General features: G+C 44.9%; 1 protein-coding gene across 1 annotated transcript in view; it reads left to right on the top strand.

Annotated features, from left to right (window-relative positions):
* The first annotated feature begins 345 nt into the window (after positions 1–345).
* Positions 346–16,454, top strand: part of ADAMTS3 (ADAM metallopeptidase with thrombospondin type 1 motif 3) — a 377,062-nt gene continuing 360,953 nt past the window's right edge. Inside the window, exons 1-2 of the mRNA XM_069743515.1 lie at positions 346–710; positions 1,921–1,948. Of these exons, the coding sequence (XP_069599616.1) occupies positions 519–710; positions 1,921–1,948 (220 nt within the window). The 5' untranslated portion in view covers positions 346–518. The remainder of the gene's footprint in view (positions 711–1,920; positions 1,949–16,454) is intronic.

Here is a 16,454-nt window from a genome sequence, read left to right as displayed (position 1 = left end):
GCTGCTGCCCACGGAGGTGACCCATCATACACTGCACCCAGCCTGGGGGGCATCAGCTCTGTCCGGGAGATGTGGCAGGATCGCCAGGCTGCAGCTTGGGGAGAAGCCTCCATTCAGGCTGTGCTCGCTGGCATCTCTGCGGCCAGTGCAGGGGAGGAAGAGAAGGGTCTGTTGACGTCTCAGGGGGAGGTGTCAGTCAGGCCTGTATTAGATGTTTGGGAGGCTAGAGGGGGAAAGCAGAGCTCTGTGAGCCCGGAGTCACTGCCTCTGCCCCTCTTCCTCCCCTCCACTAGTTCTCTGACTGTAGGACTCTGCCCCCTCCCTCCTGCGCCAGCTCTCCGGCTCCACACAAGAACTTTCTCCTCCTGCCGTCCGGCTGCAGCTCCCCGCTCCTTAAAGGGCTAGTCCGCTAATTTACCTGCTAGTAACGCGCAGACTGGGAAGGCGTGAAGCAGCGCACCTTCCCTCATTAGTAGAAGTAACTGTATGACAAGTGTCCTTACAGGACTGCCCCATAGATGAGCAGCGCCAGGGTCCGAGGACACGTGCACCGACACCTCCATAGAGAAGAGCGGTCCTCAGGAGGAGAACGGCCCCGGCAGCAGCATCTGACCGCAGCACCCGCACTCATCCCGACCCCCATGGCTCTGCTGCCACTCTGCCTACTGCTAGCTGTGGCTGTGATGGAGGGCAAGACTTCAGCTCCACCGGTAATGCCAGCTGCCTGCCATGTTATCTGTCTGTCTGTCCCTTATCTATCTATCTATCTATCTATCTATCTATCTATCTATCTATCTATCTATCTAATATCTATCCCATATCTATCATCTATCTATTTCTATCTATCTATCATCTATCTATCTATCTATCTATCTATCTATCTATCTATCTATCTATCTATCTATCCCATATCTATCTATCTATCTATCTATCTATCCCATATCTATCTATCTATCTATCTATCTATCTATCTATCTATCTATCTATCCCATATCTATCTATCTATCTATCTATCTATCTATCTATCTATCTATCTATCTATCTATCCCATATCTATCTATCTATCTATCTATCTATCTATCTATCCCATATCTATCTATCTATCTATCTATCTATCTATCTATCTATCTATCCCATATCTATCTATCTATCTATCTATCTATCTATCTATCTATCTATCTATCTATCCCATATCTATCTATCTATCTATCTATCTATCTATCAATCTATCTAATATCTATCCCATATCTATCTATCTATCTATCTATCTATTAATTCTATCTCATATCTATCTATCTCTCGATCTCATAAAGGCTATTTTCCTTTCTTTCTTTCTTTCTTTCTTCCTTCCTTCCTTCCTTCCTTCCTTCCTTCCTTCCTTCCTTCCTTTCTTTCTTTCTTTCTTTCTTTCTCTCTTCCTTCCTCTCTCACTTTCCGCTGTGATGGGCTTTCATATTAACACTATGTCCAGCAGAGGATTTCTGTATAAAGGGACCAGTGCTATGCTTAAATATAACATGTGGCAGTGGCTACACGTGTCACTATAAAGAGGTTCTCGGCTGCCTGACAGATCCAGGCTAAAGGCTCCCGCTCCATGAGTTCTGCTGTACTTACATCCAGGGTGTAGTTGATTTTTCCAATAGAAGCCTGAAGCGCTCACTAGAAATCATTAATTAACTTTAGGACCTTTGGCAACTGGACTGTTGGCAGGATTACTGATTTCCTCCATGGGGGGCGCTGTGTTTAGCGTATACTCAAATCCTTTGGACTGTAGATGGCAACACAGATGTGTATTCAGCGATGGTTGCCTGGAGCAGTTTGGGGTTTTCTCCCCAACACAAACTATGCAGTGTACTTTAATGTGAAGTGTCCACGACATCTAAATTAAATGAATGTTCTTTTCTTTTTCTTTATACCCAGGCTGGCACCGAAGGAAACACTTGGATAGGTAAGTTTATAACATGGCAAGCTATTGTAAAAAGCTGCATTTCTGATAAATTATTACTGATGATGGCTATGAACATGAAGGGGCTGTGACCATACAGTGACGGAAATAAGTATTTGATCCCTCGCTGATTTTGTAAGTTTGCCGATTGACAAAGACATGAACAGTCTTTCATTTTAAGGGTGGGTTAATTTTAACATTGTGAGATAGAATATCAAAAATAAAATCCAGAAAATCACAACTGTATAAATTATATAAATTAAGTATTTGATCCCTGTGGCAAACAAGACTTAATACTTGGTGACAAAACCATTGCTGGCAAGCACAGCAGTCAGACGTTTTTTGTAGTTGATGATGAGGTTTGCGCACAGGAGGAATTTTGGTCCACTCCTCTTTGCAGATCATCTCTAAATCATTAAGATTTTGAGGCTGTCGCTTTGCAGCTCGGAACTTCACCTCCCTCCATAAGTTTTCTATGGGATTAAGGTCTGGAGACTGGCTAGGCCACTCCATGACGTTAATGTGCTTCTTATTGAGCCACTCCTTTGTTGCCTTGGCTGTATGTTTTTGGTCATTATCTTGCTGGAAGACCCAGCCATGACCCATTTTTAATGTCCTGACAGAAGGAAGGAGGTTGTCACTCAGGATTTTACGGTACATAGCTCCATCCATGCTCCCATTGATGCGGTGAAGTAGTCCTGTGCCCTTAGCAGATAAACACCCCAAAACAATGTTTCCACCTCCATGCTTGACAGTGAGGATGGTGTTCTTTGGGTCATAGGCAGCATTTCTCTTCCTTCAAACACGGTGTGTTGAGTTAATGTCAAAGAGCTCAATTTTTGTCTCATCTGACAACAGCACCTTCTCCCAATCTCTCACAGAATCATCTAGGTGTTCATTGGCAAACTTCAGACGGGCCTGCACATGTGCCTTCTTGAGCAGGAGGACCTTGTGAGCACTGCAGGATTTTAAACCTTTACGGCGTAATGTGTTACCAATGGTTTCCTTGGGGACTGTGGTCCCAGCTGCCTTGAGATCATTAACAAGTTCCCCCCGTGTAGTTTTAGGCTGTTCTCTCTCCATCCTCATAATGAAGGATACCCCACGAGGTGAGATTTTGCATGGTGTCTCAGATCGATGTCGATTGACAGTCATTTTGTATTTCTTACATTTTCTTACTATTGCAACAACAGTTGTTTCCTTCTCACCCAGCATCTTACTTATGGGTTTGTAGCCTATTCCAGCTTTGTATAGGTCTATGATCTTGTCCCTGACATCGTTATACAGCTCTTTGGTCTTGCCCATGTTGTAGAGGTTAGAGTCTGACCAGAGGCGTAGCTAGGGTTTTGGTCCGGGGGAGCGAAGCTTCTGAGTGGGCCCCTAACCAGGTAACCTTGATTACAACTCGGTGACGCTTCCTAATAGTGGAGGAGAACCTCAGCAGATGACCGCGCTGTTACTGAAGATAATCTCTATATAAAGACCAATATGGATATTACCGCCATATGGTCAGTGGTAGATACCAGTCCTACAGAACATGTAAGATCACAGCACAGTTACAGATAATGTCTTACCGCTGACGATCTTTCTGATGGAATCGTTCACTTTTCCCATCTTTTCCATCTGGCCCAGACCAACATGACAACTTCTTCCAGCCACGACTAGTCTGCAGAGAATACAACAAAGACAAGTTTCACTTCTCATATTCCAGCCCCATCACCATCTATTCCCAACCTGCACAAACTCATCATCCTGCTGATACCCCAATACTGAGCCGCTGCTGCCGTATGTGTCCCTATTACTGCACCTGATACCCCAATACTGAGCCGCTGCTGCTGTATGTGTCCCTATTACTGCCCCTGGTACCCCAATACTGAGCCGCTGCTGCCGTATGTGTCCCTATTACCGCCCCTGATATCCCAATACTGTGTGGTTCTCTGTGCCCTCTAAATTCTAAAGTAACCCTCTATAATATAGTAATGCCGGGTGCAAGTGCCCTAGAAAACAGCGCCCACATTTTGCCCCCTGGAAAGTAATATTGCCCTGTGTGCCCCTTTGATAGTCACAGTAACCTGAGTTCCCCTATAACAATAAGTGCTCACTTTACATTTAATAATGTTCCGAGTCTCCCCCCTGTACAGCTCCGCTATACACAGTATGATGCTCTCTTATACACAGTATACTGACCCCTTAGTAGCCTCCAAACTGTTTGATGGCTCCAACACTGTATGATGGCCCCTTCACTGTAATCTCCACACTGTATGATGGCCCCTATAGATAACCTCCATATAGTATAATGTGCCAGATATTTCTCAATATAATACAAGGCAGCTCCCCATAGGCAGACCCTGTAGTATAAGGCAGCACCCCCCATAGGCAGATCCTATATATAAGGCAGCACCCCCCATTGGCAGATCCTGTATATAAGGCAGCACCCCCCATAGGCAGATCCTGTATATAGGGCAGCACCCCCATATGCAGATCCTGTATATAAGGCAGCACCCCCCCCCATAGGCAGATCCTGTAAATAAGGCAGCAACCCCCATAGGCAGATCCTATATATAAGGCAGCACCCCCCATTGGCAGATCCTGTATATAAGGCAGCACCCCCCATAGGCAGATCCTGTATATAGGGCAGCACCCCCATATGCAGATCCTGTATATAAGGCAGCACCCCCCCCATAGGCAGATCCTGTAAATAAGGCAGCAACCCCCATAGGCAGATCCTGTATATAAGGCAGCACCCCCCATAGGCAGATCCTGTATATAAGGCAGCACCCCCATAGGCAGATCCTGTATATAATGCAGCACCCCCCATAGGCAGATCCTATATATAAGGCAGCACCCCCTCCTATAGGCAGATCCAGTACATAAGGCAGCACTCCCCCATAGGCAGATCCTGTATGTAAGGCAGCACCCCCTCCCCATAGGAAGATCCTGTATATAAGGCAGCACCCCCCATAGGCAGATCCTATATATAAGGCAGCACCCCCCATAGGCAGATCCTATATATAAGGCAGCACCCCCCATAGGCAGATCCTGTATATAAGGCAGCACCCCCCATAGACAGATCCTATATATAAGGCAGCACCCCTCCCATAGGCAGATCAAGTCTATAAGGCATCACCCCCCATAGACAGATCCTATATATAAGGCAGCACCCCTCCCATAGGCAGATCCAGTATATAAGGCATCACCCCCCATAGGCAGATCCAGTATATAAGACAGCACCCCCCATAGGCAGATCCTGTATATAAGGCAGCACCCCCCATAGGCAGATCCTGTATATAAGGCAGCACCCCCATAGGCAGATCCTATATATAAGGCAGCACCCCCTCCCATAGGCAGATCCTGTATATAAGGCAGCCCCCCCATAGGCAGATCCTGTATACAAGGCAGCACCCCCCATAGGCAGATCCTGTATATATGGTAGTACCCCCCATAGGCAGATCCTGTATATAAGGCAGCACCCCCCCCCCAAAGGCAGATCCTGTATATAAGGCAGCACCCCCCCATAGGCAGATCCTGTGTATAAGGCAGCACCCGCTCCCCATAGGCAGATCCTGTATATAAGGCAGCACCCCCCATAGGCAGATCCTGTATATAAGGCAGCACCCCCTCCCCATAGGCAGAACCTATATATAAGGCAGCACCCCCTCCCCATAGGCAGAACCTATATATAAGGCAGCACCCCCCCATAGGCAGATCCAGTATATAAGACAGCACCCCCATAAAAAAGCAATAAATACTCACCTCTCTTTTTCCTTGTTTCAACGGCGCTCCCTGCTCCCGCTCATCTCCTGACAGTGGGCGCCGGGCGGTGACATCATCGCGCCCGCTGTCAGGTCAGACGATATGGGGGATAATGGGAGAAGGAGCGCAGCGCAGTGCTCCTTCCCTCATCGCCGCTGTCACCTATATCTGCTAGATGCCGATACAGCTGACCATTCGATGACGGGCGGGGGGCCCACTGCTGGCATCGGGCCTCCCCCCGCCTGCTCAGGGGCCCCATAGCGACAGAGCAGGGAGATTGATTCTCCCTGCTCTTCTTCACAATGTAACTGTATCAGCGCGCTGCACGCGCCGATACAGCTACAGTAGCGTAGCTCCGGGTGGGCCCCCACACCCTCTGCCCCCCCGGTAGCTACGCTACTGAGTCTGACTGATAAATTTAGTCTGTGGACAGGAGTGTTTTATAAAGGTGACTATGTAAGACGGCTGCAGGTAACAAGTTGATTAGGAACATCTAACTGCTTTGTAGGAGCCAGAACTCTTGTTTGGTAGGGGATCAAATACTTATTTCTCACTGCAAAATGCAAATTTATGCAATTTATGCAATGTGATTTTCTGGATTTTATTTTTTATATTCTATCTCTCATTGTTAAAATTAACCCACCCTTAAAATTATAGACTGTTCATGTCTTTGTCAGTGAGCAACCTTACAAAATATTTAAAAAAAAGCAAAAACACAAAATTGAGCTTGGATTAAGTTGCTATACATGCAGCACATACGCATGTTCACATTGGCCATAAAGCGTACAAAACCTACAAGAAGCAAAATAAATAAAAAACCCTGCTGTAATTAAATAAGCAAAAAGCAAAAGTGCATCTAAATAACTCAGGGTTCGTAGTAATACTGTTTTTGATCAAAAATAGCATAAAAGCAATCCCACCATCGTCAAGGTGCCCTGATCGGGACGGTCTTACACTGTCTAAAGGCCCCTTCACATTAAGCGACGCTGCAGCGATACCGACAACGATCCGGATCGCTGCAGCGTCGCTGTTTGGTCGCTGGAGAGCTGTCACACAGACAGCTCTCCAGCGACCAATGATGCCGGTAACCAGGGTAAACATCGGGTAACTAAGCGCAGGGCCGCGCTTAGTAACCCGATGTTTACCCTGGTTACCAGCGTAAAAGTAAAAAAAACAAACAGTACATACTTACCTACCGCTGTCTGTCCCCGGCGCTCTGCTTCTCTGTACTCCTCCTGTACTGGCTGTGAGCACAGCGGCCGGAAAGCAGAGCGGTGACGTCCTGTTTGTACTGTTTGTTTTTTTTTACTTTTACGCTGGTAACCAGGGTAAACATCGGGTTACTAAGCGCGGCCCTGCGCTTAGTAACCCGATGTTTACCCTGGTTACCAGTGAAGACATTGCTGGAACGGTGTCACACACGCCGATCCAGCGATGTCTACGGGAGATCCAGCGACGAAATAAAGTTCTGGACTTTGTTCAGCGACCAACGATCTCCCAGCAGGGGCCTGATCGTTGGTCGCTGTCACACATAACGATTTCCTTAACGATATCGTTGCTACGTCACAAAAAGCAACGATATCGTTAACGATATCGTTATGTGTGAAGGTACCTTTATATTAAAAACCTTACCATGTGTCAGAGTTGAACTCAGTGTGTGAGTAAGTAAGGGCAGACAAAAGCTTTTCTGAGCTTTTCTTATTACTAAGAACCCGGAGTTATTTAGATGCACTTTTGCTTTTGCTTATTTAGTTACAGCAGGGTTTTTTGCTCATCTTGTTTCTTGTAAACTTACAAAATCAGCAAGGGATTAAATAATTATTTCCTTCATTGGATATGTGGCTATGACCATGAAGGTGGCTATGAACATGCCATTTCTGTTATTTTTCTGACTCCTCCACAAGCATGCATGCTCTGCTGATCTGAGCATGCATGATTATTTCCATATCGCTGGCGCTGACTTCGGGATATCCTTACTATTATTAAGTGTAGCTTTGCTATTGAGACCACCTCCTGCTGGGGGCAGAACGGTTTTGCAGCAATATACATGGAACGATTGTGTCTGTATATATATGTTGAACCTTATGTTATTATTAACCCCTTCACGACATGCCCCGTACTAGTACGGCACATGTTGTGTCTCCCCCTTTGATGTGGGCTCCGGCGGTAAGCCCACATCAAAGTCGAGACATGTCAGCTATTTTGTACAGCTGACATGTGCCTGCAATAGCGGCGGGTGAAATCGCGATTCATCCCCCGCTATTAACCTGCTAAATGCCGCTGTCAAACGCTTTCAGCGGCATTTAACTACTGCTTCCGGCTGCGCGGCCGGAAATGAGCGCATCACATGATCGGGGTCGGCGATGCGTCAGGATGGTAACCATAGAGGTCCTTGAGACCTCTATGGTTACTGATGCGGGCCTGCTCTGAGCGCCACCCTGTGGTCGGCGCTCATAGCACACCTGCATTTCAGCTACATAGCAGCGATCTGATGATAGCTGCTATGTAGCTGAGCCGATCAAGTTGTGCCAGCTTCTAGCCTCCCATGGAGGCTATTAAAGCATGGCAAAAGTAAAAAAGATAAATAAATGTAAAATATGAAAAAAAAAAAAAATAAATAAAAGTTTAAATCACCCCCCTTTCGCCCCATTCAAAATAAAACAATAAAAAAAAAATCAAATCTACACATATTTGTATCGCCGCGTTCAGAATCGCCCGATCTATCAATAAAAAAAGCATTAACCTGATCGCTAAACAGCGTAGCGAGAAAAAAATTCGAAATGCCAGAATTACGTTTTTTTGGTTGCTGCAACATTGCATTAAAATGCAATAACGGGCGATCAAAAGAACGTATCTGCACAAACGTGGTATCATTAAAAACGTCAGCTCGGCACGCAAAAAATAAGCCCTCAACCAACCCCAGATCACAGAAAATGGAGACGCTACGGGTATCGGAAAATGGTGCAATTGTTTAGGCAAAGTTTTGAATTTTTTTTCACCACTTAGATAAAAAATAACCTAGACATGTTAGGTGTCTATGAACTCGTAATGACCTGGAGAATCGTATTAGCAGGTCAGTTCTAGCATTTAGTGAACCTAGCAAAAAAGTCAAACAAAAAACAAGTGTGGGTTTCACCACACTTGGAATTTTTCCCCGTTTTATAGTACAAGACATGGTAAAACCAATGGTGTCGTTCAAAAGGACAACTCGTCCCGCAAAAAATAAGCCCTCACATGATCATATTGATGGAAAAATAAAAAAGTTATGGCTCTGGGAAGGAGGGGAGCGAAAAACGAAAACGCAAAAGCGAAAATGGGCCGCGGCATGAAGGGGTTAATATTATTATAATAGTTTCATTACTGTAAGGCGGCTGCCGTCACACTAGCTGTATTTGGTCAGTATTTTACATCAGTATTTGTAAGCCAAAACCAGGAGTGGGTGATAAATGCAGAAGTGGTGCATATGTTTCTATTATACTTTTCCTCTATTTGTTCCACTCCTGGTTTTGGCTTACAAATACTGATGTAAAATATAACAAACAGCACGTGCTGTAGAAAAAATCTATTCAGTTACCTGGTCCAAGATGGTATCTCCCGGCGTGGCACCTTCCCTGACGAAGGAGCCTCGGCTCCGAAACGCGCGTCGGGTTTCAGACGTGTGGGCCATCCATCAGAAACCCGGGAGATACCATCTTGGACCAGGTAACTGAATAGATTTTTTCTACAGCACGTGCTGTTTGTTATATGGGTCATATTGCCATCATTCCTGGCTTCCCCCTTGATGGTCTCTGTTATTCATGCAGTTATGGCTGCGTTTAGTTTGTTTACTTTCCCCGGACATCCGCATTAGTGCACTTGCACTCCTTATATATATACTGATATTGTAGCCTCCCCCTAATGGGGCATATATGCTGTTTGTGGGGTATTTCGGGGAATCATATTGGAATACTAGGTTCATCGCAGCCATCCTGCTTTTATGGTGTCTACTCCCCATACTTACATCTTTATAGTTAGGGAGTTGATGTTGGGCCTGTACGTTTTGTCTGTACATGGTAGTTTCGTGTCGTGACCTATACTATTCCCACATCTGTGTTCCATTTTGTCCGTACATTTTTAATGATTGTATTTAATAAAGAGTTGTTTTTATTGTTTATAGTTTTTTGCCGTATGGTCGTTTTTCTTGTGGTCTCCACATTTCTCCTATATTATCCTTTTTTCGACTGGTGTGTGAATAGTCCGGCAAGTGAGTAGCAGCAAAGTGTTGAATAATTTGGACTCACAATATGCTACTTTATAGTACCGCCATTTTGATATGTTATATGGTAATGTGCATACTAGGAGGCACTGGGGAGGTTAATATATTTTTCGAGTATAAGAGGAAACCAGTATGGACGACACAAAAACTCCATGACAATGTTATGCTTGGTCAGATTTGAACCAATAAGCTACCATACTGCCTTGAAACAGAAACTCCAACAATGCTCATCATAATTGAGTACATCCGCTTTGAAATGTAAGATTGCATTAAATATCTCACTGTATATAAGAACAGTTTCCAAAATTTTGACAAGACTGAGACTGAGTTTCATAAAACTTTTTTTTTAACCCATAACAAGAAAGTTAGGTTAATAATGTAACTTTCATTACAAAATCCTCAGTTTTACTCACATTAGTTGATGCAAAAATGGGTACACAGCACCAAGTCTTTTAGACATGGAATGAATAAGTTGGCGACATATTGCAACATCTATTTCCATTCTTCATGAATGACTTTTTTTGAGCCTGGATGCTGGATGGAGAGTGATGCTCAACTTGTCTCTTGAGAATTCCCCGTAGTTGATTGATTTGGTTCCGATCAGAGACATACTTGGCCACTTAATCACTTTTACCCTGTTCTTCAGAAATGCAAAAGTGTCCTTAGATGTGTTTTGTATCATTGTCTTGTTGGAAAAGTAGTAAAAATAAGATGCGCATTCAGTTGTCCATAAGGTGCAGGCTGAGCTGGAGAACTCTGATGTATCAAAATAAAAAGGAATCGGCTGCACTCACAAGTGTATTTTGTTTCAAATAAGGCTACTTTAACACTAGCGTCGGAATCTCCCCGTCGCAATGCGTCGGGCAGAGATTCCGACGCTAGCGTTTAACGCACTGCACAACGGAGGCAGCGGATGCATTTCTCCGGCGCATCCGCTGCCCCATTGTGAGGTGCGGGGAGGTGGGGGCGGAGTTCCGGCCGCGCATGCGCGGTCAGAAAAAGCGGTTCGTCAGGAGCAAAAAACGTTACATGTAGTGTTTTTTGCTCCCGACGGTCCGCCAAAGCACGACGCATCCGTCGCACGACGGATGCGACGTGTGGCAATCCGTTGCAATGCGTCGTCAATACAAGTCTATGGGGAAAAAACGCATCCTGCAAGCACTTTTGCAGGATGCGTTTTTTTCTGCAAAACGACGCATTGTGACGGATTGCAGTTAACGCTAGTGTGAAAGTAGCCTAAGTGTCTGTATGTTTTACAAGTACAAAGAGTTATTCACCACAGAAACAAAAATGCAGATCATAAGCATAGAGTAAGTGGAGGTTAAGTTTCGACCCATCTTGGGTCTTTCTCAAACCTCACCAAAAAAAGTGTTAGGAGCTGTATAGGCAGGCAGGCTTTTCATAAGGAGGTTCGCACGGTGTCCCAGCAGGGGCTTGTCCATTTGTATATCGTGTATGTAGTGCTTCCTGTGGTGAATAACTCTTTTGTACATGAAATAAATACTGACACTTTTTTGCAACGAAATACCCTTGTGAGTGCAGCTGATTCCTTTTTATTTTGTTGAAAAAGTATACACCTACCAATGGCATGGAGTGATGGTAACATATTTTCTTTCAATATAGAGCAGAAAATCTGTGAATTCATAATATCATCAATAAAATGTAGGACATTGGCACCACCATATTTCACTGTAGGCACCATGCATTTTTCTATGTACTCCTCACTTTGCAACGCCTTTCAGTTTTGAAGCCAAAAGCATTTATCTGTGTCTCATCACTCCATAGTAAAGCGTCCCGGTAGTCTCCATACTTTCCCGCATAGGCCCTGGCAAATTGTAGGTGGACTTTTTTGTTCATGGGCTTTAGTAGAGGCTTCCTTCACGGATGACACCCATGCATGCCAATCCTCTGCTGTGTACGCTACATTGTGTCATGGAAAACACTCCCCTCCCTCTGATTTGGCTTTCTACTTCTTTAGATAACTACAGTGAACTTTCTTATCTATTTTCTTTAATCAGTCTCATCAGCAGACGCCCCTGTTTAGGTGTTAAGTTTTATAGTCAGCCTGGACATCTCTGTGAGATGTGGAAGTTCCATCTTTGTAAAATTTTTGTACCCCTTTTGCTACAGTATTCTGACTACTATGGAAAGCTTTTCTTGTGTAAATAAATTACTTATAGTCTAAACTTAGGTTTGATCCTTTCATCAGGATTCACTCATTTTTGCAACATGACCTTGAAAGAATTTGTAAGATTACTTTTTGGATGTGCAAAATAAATAATCTTGTTTACAATCAATTACCTACAGTTGTGGGAGTATTTTGTAGTATGGTATCCCATAGAAAATGCTTATTCTGAAAGGAAACTAAAGGTTTTCTGAAAAAATGTTGCAGAACAGTCAATAGTTATATTACAGTTTTTAGTAATTTCTGTCATACCAGTATTTTTAAATTAGGAAGATGGTATGAACGTAGGAAATATCATATGATAGTGACTTCAAAGTACATGTTTCGGTCGTAACTTAGTGACCCAGCCTGGGTGGGGGCACATATAGAGGCACGCTCCTTCGTAAGATTGGGCAAGATCTCAGCAATTTGTCGCTCCAAGGGGCAGAAGAATTCTGCTTATCCTCAGGCATGAGCAGAGCCTTGTACAGGCTGAGTGATTGACTGTAGGCCTGCTCTGCTTATTTTCTTGGATATGACTAACACTTCTTTGACATGGCTTGAGCGATAAGTAGGGTTTTGAGGATACGGACCCCTCAATCAATCCTACTAAACTGGGACTACAACATATCAGATATATTACGATTTAAGGGTCCTTTCCAGAGGCGTAGCTAGGGTTTTGGTTCGGAGGGGCAAAGCTCCTGAGTTGGCACCTAACCAGGTAACCTTGATTACAGCTGGGTGACGCACCCTAATAGTGGAGGAGAACTTCAGCAGATTACCGCACTATTACTGAAAATAATCTCTATGCAAAGACCAACATGTATATTACCGCCATATGGTCAGTGGTAGATACCAGTCCTACAGAACATATAAGAGATCCCAGCACAGTTACAGATAATGACTTACCGCTGACGATCTTTCTGATTGAATCGTTTATTTTTCCCATCTTTTCCATCTGGCCCAGACCGACATGACAACTTTTTCTAGCCAAGACTCGTCTGCAACAAAGACACATTTCACCTCTCATATTCCAGCCATCACCATCTATTCCCAACCTGCACAAACCCCTTATCCTGCTGATACCCAAATACTGAGCCACTGCTGCCGTATATGTCCCTATTACTGCCCCTGATACCCCAAAACTGAGCCGCTACTGCCTTATGTGTCCCTATTACAGCCCATGATACCCCAATACTGAGCCGCTACTGCCTTATGTGTCCCTATTACAGCCCATGATACCCCAATACTGAGCCGCTGCTGCCTTATGTTTCCCTATTACTACCCCTGATACCCCAATACTGAGCCTCTGCCGTATGTGTCCCTATTACTGCACCTGATACCCCAATACTGAGCCGCTGCTGCTGTATGTGTCCCTGTTACTGCCCCTGATATCCCAATACTGAGCCGCTGCTGCCATATGTGTCCCTATTACTGCACCTGATACCCCGATACTGAGCCGCTGCTGCCGTATGTGTCCCTATTACTGCCCCTAATACCTCAATACTGAGCCTCTGCTGCCGTATGTGTCCCTATTACTGCACCTAATACCCCAATACTAAGCCGCTGCTGCCGTATGTGTCCCTATTACTGCACCTAATACCCCAATACTGAGCTGCTGCTGTTGTATGTGTCCCCATTACTGCACCTGATACCCCAATACTAAGCCACTGCTGCCATATGTGTCCCTATTACTGCACCTAATACCCCAATACTAAGCCACTGCTGCCATATGTGTCCCTATTACTGCCTCTGATACTCCGATACTGAGCCGCTGCTGCCGTATGTGTCCCTGTTACTGCACCTACTGTGTGGGTCTCTGTGCCTTCTAAATTCTAAAGAAACTCTCTATAATACTGTAATGACGGATGCAAGTGCCCTAGAAAACAGTGCCCACATCTTGCCCCTAGAAAGTAATATTGCCCTGTGTGCCCCTTTGATAGTCACAGTAACCTGAGTTCTCCTGTAACAATAAGTGCTCACTTTACATTTAATAATGTCCCGAGTCTCCCCCTGCACAGCTCCCCTATACACAGTATGATGCTCTCTTATACACAGTATAATGCCCCCTCACTGTATAGTACCACCCACACACTATACTGACTCCTTAGTAGCCCCCAAACTGTTTGATGGCTCCAACAATGCATAATGACCCCCACATTGTAATCTCCATACTGTATGATGGCCCCCTAGATTGCCTCCATATACAGTAGCATAATGCACCAACTAGTCCACAATATAGTATAATGTACTCCCCATAGGCAGACTCTATAGCGTAAGGCAGCCCCCATAGTCAGACCCTGTAATAAGGCAGCCCCCATAGTCATACCCTGTAATAAGGCAGCCTCCATAGTCAGACCCTGTGATAAGGCAGCACCCCCATAGTCAGACCCTGTAATAAGGCAGCAGACCCTGTAATAAGGCAGCACCCCCATAGTCAGACCCTGTAATAAGGCAGCCCCCATAGGCAGACCCTGTAATAAGGCAGCCCCCATAGGCAGACTCTATAGCGTAAGGCAGCCCCCATAGTCAGACCCTGTAATAAGGCAGCCCCCATAGTCAGACCCTGTAATAAGGCAGCCTCCGTAGTCAGACCCTGTAATAAGGCAGCACCCCCATAGTCAGACCCTGTAATATGGCAGCAGCCCCATAGGCAGACCCTGTAATAAGGTGGCACCCCCATAAGCAGACACTGTAATAAGGCTGCAGACCCTATAATAAGACAGCACCCCCATAGGCAGACCCTGTAATAAGGTGGCACCCCTGTAGGCAAACCTTATAATAAGGCAGCAGACCCTGTAATAAGGCAGCCCCCATTAAAAAAATAAAATAAATAAATACTCACCTCTCTTCTTCGTGGTTCCTGCGCTGCTCCCGCTGATCTCCGGACCACGGGCGCTGGTCAGTGACGTCATTGCACCCGCTGTCAGTGTCGGCGACGTCAGATGGGGATGATGGGAGAAGGAGCATAATGCTCCTCCCATCAATGCGGTCAGCTGTAGCGGCATGTATTCTATGGAAAGGACCAGTTGCTTAGCTCCGGGTGGGCCCCCTCAGAGCCCCAGGCTCGGGGCGATGGCCCCCTCTGCTTCCCCCCTGGTCCTTTCCATAGAATATTTTTGGAAATGTCAGTGAGACAATGATTGGTGGTTTGCTGGTTTTCTGAATTATATAAAAAAATCTGATCTACATTACTGTCAATACAGACATCGGAAAAAATGGAAAATATGCAATGGAAATGTAATGTAATATCAATACAAGAGGTATTTTCTGGCAAAGATAGTATGGTTTTAGGCTATAGACAATTTATTTATAACAGTAAGACATAATTGTAAGTTCTCATTTCCTGTTAGATTAAGCCATTCCTAAGCATGTTATTCTATATGTGATGAGTAGGATCCATGGCTGCTTGTCCCACTGAGAAACCACTTCTAGTCCCACACCACATACGAGCTGTTTGCATATACAGCTCTTGCAAAAATTAAGCGTCCACCACATCAAAACCCTGTCATGGGCAGCCCAATCTCCAGACCTGAATCCCATTGAAACCTCTGGAGTGTAATCAAGAGGATGCTGGATAGTCACAAGCCATCAAACAAAGAAGAACTGCTTACATTTGTGCGCCATGACCAGTGTGAAATACTGGTAAGTATGCCAAGACACATGAAAGCTGTGATTAAAAATCATGGTTATTCCACAAAATATTGATTTCTGAACTCTTCCTGAGTTAAAACATTAGTATTGTTGCTTCAAAATGATTATGAACTTGTATTCTTTGCATTATTTGATAATTTACATTTTACTCAAAAATATACCTATAAAGAGAAAAATCAGACAAACTGAACATTTTGCAGTGGTCTCTTAATTTTTGCCAGAGATGTGTGTATTTGTTTAAGATTAGATGGAGCTGATTAATGAATTGAATGTTATGCTGTCTGGCCCCACTAAAGATGAGCTGTATTTTTAAAGGGAATCTGTCACCCCAAAAATCGTGTATGAGCTAAGGCCACCGGCATCAGGGGCTTATCTACAGCATTCTGTAATGCTGTAGATAAGCCCCAGATGTAACCTGAAAGGTAAGAAAGACAGGATAAATTATACTCACCCGGGGCGGTACCACTGCGGTCCAGGTCTGATGGGCATCGTGGTCTGGGTCCGGCGCCCCCTATCTTCATACGATGATGTCCTCTTCTTTGCCCGGCGCCTGGGCACTGCAGTACTTTGCTCTGGCCTCAACAGGGCAGGCAAAGTACGCCTGCGCCAGAGCCGCGGCAGGAAGACAAGAGGACATCATCGTATGAAGCTAGGAGGTGCCGAACACGGACCGCAACGCCCAT

The sequence above is a fragment of the Ranitomeya imitator genome, chromosome 1 (genome assembly GCF_032444005.1).
Source record: "Ranitomeya imitator isolate aRanImi1 chromosome 1, aRanImi1.pri, whole genome shotgun sequence".
NCBI lineage: Eukaryota > Metazoa > Chordata > Amphibia > Anura > Dendrobatidae > Ranitomeya > Ranitomeya imitator.
Note: the sequence above shows the minus strand (reverse complement) of the source record. Positions and strands in the feature narration are given on the sequence as shown.